Source organism: Ursus arctos, unplaced genomic scaffold (assembly GCF_023065955.2).
Source record: "Ursus arctos isolate Adak ecotype North America unplaced genomic scaffold, UrsArc2.0 scaffold_26, whole genome shotgun sequence".
Taxonomy (NCBI): domain Eukaryota; kingdom Metazoa; phylum Chordata; class Mammalia; order Carnivora; family Ursidae; genus Ursus; species Ursus arctos.
Window position 1 is genome coordinate 8,613,319 of NW_026622941.1, and position 9,509 is coordinate 8,622,827.

The 9,509-nt window shown below is 44.4% G+C and overlaps 1 protein-coding gene across 1 annotated transcript; it reads right to left on the bottom strand.

The window, feature by feature from the left end:
- Positions 1 to 2,651: 2,651 nt before the first annotated feature.
- DPPA3 (developmental pluripotency associated 3) lies at positions 2,652 to 6,780 on the bottom strand. The gene is made up of 4 exons (XM_026502810.2): positions 6,696 to 6,780; positions 4,037 to 4,302; positions 3,783 to 3,818; positions 2,652 to 2,762 (listed from the first exon to the last, which is right to left on the bottom strand). The coding sequence occupies exons 1-4, from the start codon at positions 6,778 to 6,780 to the stop codon at positions 2,652 to 2,654; spliced, it is 498 nt and encodes a 165-aa protein (XP_026358595.2).
- Positions 6,781 to 9,509: the final 2,729 nt, after the last annotated feature.

Here is a 9,509-nt window from a genome sequence, read left to right on the forward strand (position 1 = left end):
ACAGAAAGAAGGCTGAATAGAAATAGGCAAACACAATTCCATTATAAGTCTCTTAAATTTGATTCGTCATTATATGAGAACATTCTTATTCAAGATTAAGTATTTGAGGATGAAGGATTTTTTTTTTTTTAAGATTTTTTATTTATTTATTCAACAGAGATAGAGACAGCCAGCGAGAGAGGGAACACAAGCAGGGGGAGTGGGAGAGGAAGAAGCAGGCTCATAGCGGAGGAGCCTGATGTGGGGCTCGATCCCACAACGCCGGGATCACGCCCTGAGCTGAAGGCAGACGTTTAACCGCTGTGCCACCCAGGCACCCCGAGGATGAAGGATTCTAACATCTTAAGTTTACTTCCAAATACCTCTCAGTAAAAAGTGTTAAACGTGGCTAATATCCAGGTGAGATATATACATCAACTTATTGGTCCAATCTTGGGTTATTTTGTTTGGAATTTTTTAAGGTTAAAATAGAAAATGTGTAGGCACTGGGGCGCCTGGGTGGCACAGCGGTTAAGTGTCTGCCGTCAGCTCAGGGCATGATCCCGGCGTTACGGGATCGAACCCCACATCAGGCTCCTCTGCTATGAGCCTGCTTCTTCCTCTCCCACTCCCCCTGCTTGTGTTCCCTCTCTCGCTGGCTGTCTCTATCTCTGTCGAATAAATAAATAAAATCTTTTAAAAAAAAAGAAAATGTGCAGGCACTTGGCGGGCTCAGTCAGTAGAACGAGACTCTTGACCTGAGGTTCTGAGTCAGAGCTCCATGTTGGATGTTGATTAAAAAAAAATTTTTTTTAGGGGCACCTGGGTGGCCAGTCGGTTAAGCGTCTGCCTTCAGCTCAGGTCATGATCCCAGGGCCCTGGGATAGAGCCCCATGTCGGGCTTTCTGCTCAGCGGGGAGCCTGCTTCTCCCTCTCCCTGCCACTCTGCCTACTTGTGCTGTCAAATAAATAAAATCTTAAAAATTTTTTTTTAGATTCTATTTGACAGAGAGCTAGCTAGAGAGCACAAGCAGAGGGAGAGGGAGAAGCCAACTCCCAGCCGAGCAGGGAGCCCAACGCCAGGCAGGGCTCCATCCCAGGACTTCAGGATCATGACCTGAGCAGAAGGCAGACGCTTAACGGAGCCATCCAGGCGCTCCTAAAAAAGAAGATATTGAAAATAAAAACGTGTAAAAAAAAAAACAAACGGCAACAGAAATAGAAACTGACAGCTCCTTTGCTGCAATCAGTGAGGAAATCCAACATCAGTCCCTCAGAAAGGACCTCGAGAGGAAAGGCGTTAAGAGCTATATAATAGTGTTTAAAGTGCGGAAAGTGACTTCCATCTCACATCAACCACTTTTGTGTGGTCTTGAATAGGTTTTCCATGAAAGATACTAACACATGCTGCCTAATTTTGTTGCAAGTTCCACACAGCTTCAAGCTTGCCCGCACGTTTCACGTTGGTAGATTAGGACGGCCAGGCTAGTTCTCAGTAGAACACCCTCGAAGACCTACTTCGGTAGTGAGCAGAGGCTAACGCAACAGCCCTCCCTCACACCACTGCTGCACTTGGATTTGTCACAACCAGTGCTCCCAAGTTCATGCTGTTTCTGCCTCCGCCCCACTCTGAAGACCAACAGATTACCGATCATACCTATGCACTTAGCGCGGGGTTTAGTGCTTCACCCGGGTCTCCAGTTGCATCTCTTCAGTACCGTTCTTGTAAGTGAACAGAACACTTTGAGCACAAGCTCCTCCTCTATCTCCCAGTTTTTGAGAGCTCTTCCAGAAGGTGGTTATGTCCAAGTACCTGTCTTTTCTTAAAAAAAGATTTACTCGAAAGAGAGATCACGAGCAGGGGGGAGGGTAGGGGGAGAAGCAAGACACCCCATAGAGCAGGGAGACCGATGCGGGACTCGGTGCCAGGACCCTGGGATTATGACCTGAGCCAAAGGCAGGGACACTTAACCAACGGAGCCACTGAGGCACCCCAGTATCTGTGTCCTTGCTTTCTATCCTTACCCCGATGTAGCAAGTTCCTTTCCAGTAGGACAGCATCACACATTAGAGAAGTTTACATTCTACCAATGTCATAAGGGTAAGAACTCTTTTCCACTGAATACACACACACACACACACAAAAACAAGTTAAAAAAAAATCAACACAAGACTCTTTAATAAGAGATATTCAAGTAAGTCAATTTTATTAAGAACCTCTACACACACATTTCCTACTGAAAACTGAAATAGCACATCAAAAAAATTTTATTAGAATTTTTGAAAACCAGAAAATCTACTGTACACACTTGCCCTAATTATGCTGTAACCAAACCACCCCAAGTTTTCTGCATATTCCTTCTGCACAAGTTACTCGGCTTCCAATTTTTGATGTTAGGTCTTATCTTAATGACCACAGGCTTCTCAAACACGCAGGAACACTCAAAACCTAGGAGTGCTTCCTTAGGTCAAATCAAAAGGCGAAGTATACTCAAGTCATTCAAATACAAACTACAGGATTCCTCACAAAAAACTGGTATCAAGGTAGAAAAAGATACAAAAAAGAAAAACCTTACAATACCGTACATTATCAAAATATTATACGGTTTGCCCTAACAGCAGCTTTCCCCAAGCTGCTGCAAAATGATCCTAAAATCACTACAAAAGGTTGTTTACAGTCGCTCCACGTCGTAATTACTCCCCATGCTCACATCCTCAGAAAAATCTTTATGATACAGGCAATAATGACAGCGACATCTAAATCTTTCCACTCTTGATTCACCCTGAAAAAGGTAAAGAAATGGATTCACTGCATTAATTTAAATAAAATGAACCGCACCATGAGGAGACTCAACCACCCTCAAATCTAGGCTTGGTTATTACGACCTTTTAAGTTGGCGCTGGTGGAGCACAGAGACCAACTCAGGGCTTGAACTCAGCACCGAGATCAAGATGTGCCCTGACATCAAGAGTCGGATGCTTCACCAACTGAGCCACCCAGGCACCTCTAGAATAGCCTTTGAAATACACATTTTTGGGGGAAAGGAGACAGGATTGAATGTATGGGTACCAAAGAATGCCAGATTGTGAGTTATTTTGTGATGGTAACATTTCATTGTCAACCAGTAAAGATATATCCTACTGTCATTCTGAGTGCCTTAAATGTAACTTCTGGACCCAGTACTGGGGTCATATGCTTACTACAGAGTATTGTCATGACCATGTTTTTGACAGCCCTTGAACAAGTACAAATATACCATCAAGAGTTAACCCTAATGTGAACAACAGACTTGAGGTGATGAGGTGTCAGTGCAAGTTCATGGACCGTTCATAGTGGCAGACACTGTGTTCACGAGGTATATGGGAACGCTCAACCTTCTGCTCAATTCTGCCATTAATCTAAACCTGCTCTTAAAAAAAAAATGGGGGGGGGGGACTAAAAGGAATTACAAACATGAACTGATTTCTCCAGGAGTTCCCAGAGATTCAAAGTGTCACTCAATTCCCCTTTCCTCCTCAAAAACAAAAGCCAAAAAATAGGGTCGCCTGGATGGCTCAGTCATTAAGCGTCTGCCTTCGGCTCAGGGTGTGATCCCCGGGGTGTTCTGGGATCGAGCCCCACATCGGGCTCCTCCGCTGGGAGCCTGCTTCTTCCTCTCCCACTCCCCCTGCCTGTGTTCCCTCTCTCGCTGGCTGTCTCTTTCTCTGTCAAATGAATAAATAAAATCTTTAAAACAAAAAAAACCAAAAAATAGAAACCAGACAGCCACCCACATGTATAGTTTGAGAAAATCTTATTTTACCTCCTCAGTTTCCTTCTGCTGTAGATCTTTTTGAAGCTTTATGGGAAGAAAAAAACATTACTTATTGAAAGGTATCAGAAAGGTTGGATTACTACCATCATACATCTACCGTAAAAGTCGGAGACTCTTCAAACACAAGTGTTATTCACATCTTGTGCTCATCAGTATAGTCGAGTGAGTGGGGCTCATCATTCTTAATGGCTGCTGGGCACCCCGGTGGGGCAGTGCTGTCTGCCCAGATCCCATGAACCTACCTGGGACCCCGGGCTGAGGTAGCGCTGGTACTGAATCATTCGAATCATCTTTGCCATCCTCTCTTTCCGAGCAATTAATAAAGTCCTTACTCCAGTCCTCCTCCTGCTGCTGCTGAGGATACACTCAACCAGCCCTTGAGGTTTCTTCTCCCTGTCCTGCTGTTGGGATGGATATTCTGGTAGAGGGGAAGGGAGTTTGGTACTGGAGTCAAGAGTCAATTTACCAAGGTTCTTCGTTAATATTTCAGAGATAGTTTGAGAGTCACCTGTAAGAAAGAGAAAGTTAAGATCCATTAGAATGCATTGCATTAGCCAGAAGTCACTTGTCTCACGCTTGAAGTAGGTCTGCTCTTACACAGGTCAACAATGGACAAAGGGAGGTTCTTCAGGATGGAAGATCCCACCCAGCACATTACCTACTGTGCTAGTCTAACATGCTGCACATGGTGAGAGCACGTTTGAGAACATGCTTAAGAATCCACTATGATGGGGCGCCTGGGTAGCGCAGTCGTTAAGCGTCTGCCTTCGGCTCAGGGCGTGATCCCGGCGTTCCAGGATCGAGTCCCACATCAGGCTCCTCCGCTGGGAGCCTGCTTCTTTCTCTCCCACTCCCCTGCTGTGTTCCCTCTCTCTCTGGCTGTCTCTCTGTCACATAAATAAATAAAATCTTAAAAAAAAAAAAAAAGAATCCACTATGATGGGGCACCTGGGTGCCTCAGGCAATTAAGCGACTGCTTTTGGCTCAGGTCAGGATCCCGGGGAGCTGGAATCGAGTCCCTCATCTGGATCCCTACTCAGTGGAGAGCCTGCTTCTCCCTCTCCCTCTGCCTGTTGCTCTCCCTGCTTGTGCTCTGTCAAATGAGTAAAATCCTAAAAAGAATCCACTATGATGGGGGGCACCTGGGTGGCTCAGTCAGTTAAGGAGCCAAATGGATCGCAGCTCAGGTCTTTATCTCATGATCCCTGGGTCCAGAGACGGAGCCCCCGGTCAGGCTCTGCACTCAGCGGGCTCAGAGTGGAGTCTGTTCCTCTCCCTCTATTCCTCCTCCCTCTCGTGTGCTCTAAAAATAAATAAAACCTTAAAAAAAAATCCACTATGATGGGAATCGTTCTTAAAAATTTTTCCCCACTCTTCCTGTTATTGGTACTTCAGAAGGTTAGATGCCCTCCCCCCACCCCCGGGGTCAAAAGGTACCTAAATATGATTCCAACTGGAAAAACACGCGAGAGAAATCACTATTTGCAGTTTTCCCATTTCCAGTCGTGTTAATTTGTAACAGAAGGATGGGAAGAGATACACAAAGCATTAATGCAAATCAAAAATCAGTAAACAAGTTTCAGCAGTTCAACTTGATAATTATAAACCTCTTAAACGGGCCTATGAAATAGACCAAGAACACCCACCTACAACGGTCTTTCCTCAAACAGAACTAAGATGCTAACTGGCTGTTACCCTCTTCACTTGCACCAGCCTTCTCATGGTATGAAATCTCTCTCCACTCAAACCCCAAAATCAGCCATTCACTTGCCTCTTCGATTCAAACCCTTATGCATACCCCATACGCGATCGTAACTCTTTTAAGGCAGTTAACATTAATTTTCCCTGTGTGTGAAAGCATTTAGTAGAAGAGTCAGGATCCATTTGATGTCTAGGGGCTTGTGCACCTGTAAATAAAGATCCCCAGTTAGGAATCATCAGGTACTAAGGCAGATTCAAGGAAAAGCAGAGATCGGATTATACGGATATCCTCTCTTCATTCATTTCCCCCTGTGTATATCCAGCCTGGTTCTTTTCTCAAAGATGTGGGGGGAGGCAGGTCTGGACTGGGGAGGGGCAGGCAGAGAGCGATGCAGGGGAGGGGACGCTGACGTAATATAAAATAGCGGCTAGCTTCCCACCCAGCTTTTTAGCTGCCCAGTGAGGACTGGCTCAACGTCACCCACCACCATCCAGCCCCACCCATTAGTCATGGTAGTAAATTTTCAAATCCATTGAGTGGTTCTCCGTGGCCAAGCCTGGGATTGGGTAAAGCTCCAAGAACTGAGTTCCGCTACAGGAAGAAGCCGGGAGAGGACCCAACCGACAGAATTTCTGGAACACAGTTCCTAAGAAAGCCCTCCAGAGTTGGTCCTACTAATTTACATTACAGAGCACATCCACTGGCTTTAAGTGTTCCCCTTCCTTCAATTTCCTCTGAATAACCATTTCCCTGTTTAACATTCCTAAAGGGTAAATTTAGCTGGAAAACCAATCCAGAAAAAGTTGGAAAGATTAAGAAAGACTTTAGGTTCAATTGGAGTTTAGGTTTCTCGTATTTTGTTCCTTTTTACCATTCCTGACATGTATTGCTGACAGGCAGGCATTTTGAGCCACGACCTAGGATAACTCCGATTACTCTTCCCCAGAACTGGGCCTGAAAACATTTTCAGTGTTCTTGAACACAGTTAAGTAAACAATGCAGTTCTCAACACCCCTTCCCCAATTTCCCCTTGCCCTCCATGTTTCTTCGTGGGGAGACCTACACAACCTTGGCCCTCCTGTCTGGAAGTGATTTCCTTCCCTGCATTCTTCCTTAAAAGACTGAAGTCAGTTTAAGAAGGAGGGCAACCTCTTTGCTCCTGAACCCCCTGTCATCAGAAAGGGTATCATGTGGCTTACCTGAGGCTTCCTGAGAATTCTCTTCGCTGGACATCTGAGATGATCCTGGCGCCCAGGTTGGGTAAAGCTGCTTTGGCGAATCCATTGGCCGCCTAGTCACAGACCGAAGCTCCTCCTAGATCTTTGGGTTCCAGGGGGAGGTGGTGCTCAAGACTCGACTTGCTACGATGTAGACTGGAAAGAACTTTACAGCTCAGAAAGAGCGAGAAGAACCTAAACTCCAATAAACCACGGGGTGGCAAGAGAAAGAACAAAACTCAAAGTTGTGGTCCGGTTTCCTCTTAAAACTACAGAAAAGCCAATCAGCCAGCCTATTTTAATGTAAACGCTAATGGTTAGAGGGATAAGATGAGTGGGCGTAGTCCTATTAGTGGGCTAATAGGGTTGGGCTTCGTCTGCTCCTCATTAAAACAATCATACTTTCGGTCACGTAGCCTGGAAGATTCTGAAAGAACCTCTGTGGTTGTGTCTCCCCAAGGTTGCTTTGAAAAATCAGTTTTTTCCAAACTACTTCTGGAAATGGCTACTGGTTTGTGAACTGGGCTCTATAAAGTGTTCTAATGCAGAGAGATGAAAGGTGGTTCCCCTCCAACTGCTAATTCCCAATTAAATTAACTGAGAAAGTTTCCTTAAAAGTTTTCCTTGCCTGACATCTTAAACCTGTGGGTGCTAGTAAGGAAACAGAGAGGAGAAATAAAGTGTCTCTTATAAACACTTCAATAGCTTGATATTTTATGGATGTGTACTTGGGATCTGTAATTTCAGTTTGTTTTCTAGACTGTTGAATTGCATTTAACATTTGTGAGCAGCTGAAATTAACCAAATTTATAAAGTCCCACCCCCACCCTAATACTTCTACTGAACTCTGGCAACGAGCACCAACATTAACTCCTGATTTTCGGCAGGAGGTGGAGAACAAGTCCCTCCGCCCCCAAAAATACATGCTTTCCCCATCTCCTAGTTCATGTGCAGCTTCCCCTATACCCGCTTTAGCTGGAAATCATGAGAAAAATACTCAAACGCAATCTCACTTGTTCTTACTAAGAAGCAAAGTCGAAGCTCTGATCAAGAAATATTTTTGCGGGAGAGGAGGAACAGCCATAAACACACGTTACATTACAATACTTTATTCAAGTCGTTCTCAAAAAATAACGGCCTCCGGACAGGCAGCGTCGACAGCCCCCGGTGACTTGTTGGCTATGATTAGAAAGCGCTGAGCTGCAACCCAGATCCGCTGAATTAAAGACGCGCTCAGCGGCGAGCAGGCCAGCTGCGTGCTCCAGCTTAGGAAGCGTGACTTTATGGCCCTCTTAACTCTTCACTGCTGCTCTGTTCTCAGCGGTTCCCGCTTTGCCCTGGAGACGTGTCCCACAGCAGTCTCTCGGAGTTCCGCGGGAGACGCGAGGGCAAACGTCAGAGGGCAGGAGGTATAAGAGTAAGAGGTCAGACAGTGAAAAGGGCCGGCAGAGACCCTCACTCAAAAAATCCCGGTTTCGAGAGAGACATTGCTACAGGGAGGTGTGGGATGTGCATGACGCAGGTGCAGTTTGCTTCAACACGACAGCCGCTGAGCCAACAGAAGGTAAAAGTACCAGAGACAGGGTAGTGGGGGAAGCACACGCTCTAAATATGCTTTAAAAGATCCGATTTTTAAAATCTTTAGAAGTTATAATACCTTTCTAGTTAAGATGTTTTTTTTCTTTGTTATAGTATGAAAGAGGTAAAAAGCCAAACAGAATGAAGCAACTTGAAAAAACAAAAAACCCAGACTATAAAAGAACACATCAAGAAAACGATTTCTAATTTTTCCAAAGATAAGAAATCATACGTAATATTTTTGAAATAAACAGGATGCCCCCTTTAAAGAAGGAAAAGAGAAAAAAAAAAGTACCTGGAAATCAGACATTTGATGTTAGGAACAACAACAACAAAAAAAGCGGGGGGGGGGGGTTGAAGATGAAAATCAAAGATAATCCCTTAATAAGTAAAGCAGAACCAGAAACAGATGTAAAATAGAGAAAATATAAGATGAGAATTTAAGATCAGGAATATAATGGCTTCAGATTCCTCAACAACGCTGAATGCTAGAGGATAGTGGAGAGCTGCCTTCCAAATTCTGAAGGAAAATGCTTTCCAACCTAGAATTCTGTATTTAGTCAAGCTATTGAGCAAGTATGAAACATTCCCAGACACTCAGTTTCTCAAAAATGTCACCACCAGGATAGATTCCTTTGTCTTGTGGGAAATTAACTCGATACAAGAATACTACCAGGCGAGTACTCCTAAGGTCATGAAACAGAAAGGCTCACAGACCATATTAAAAAGCTCTTATCTCTCAGTTTTTTTCAGTAAATTTAAGGTGCACAGCAAAAAGCAAAGCAAAAGGGATGGGGTAAACAGACAGATTCAGAATGTTAAAAACAACAGGTCCAAAATGGAGTCGCTCCTGCTAAGCTCCATGTCACCAAATTGATATTTCATGTAATTACAGTTTTGGCTTTCCCAGAAGTGAAATCCAAAACCAGTCCATCAGGAGTCTCTTGATCAGTGAGTGCTATTGGGTAATCTGCCAGCAGACCCCTGCCAGTCCCTGAAGGAAAGTACCCATACAATAACCAATCTGCTTTTTTGCCCAGTGCAGCTTCCTACTCCTGCTCCCTTCTGCATCTAAAATCTCCTTCCTTGTACAGCTCTTTAGAATTCATTTCTATCTGCTGGATTGGATGCTGCCCAATTCATGAATCATTGAATAAAGCCAATAAGAGCTTTAAAATTTACTCCGTTGAATTTTGTTTTCTGGGACTAGAATAGTCT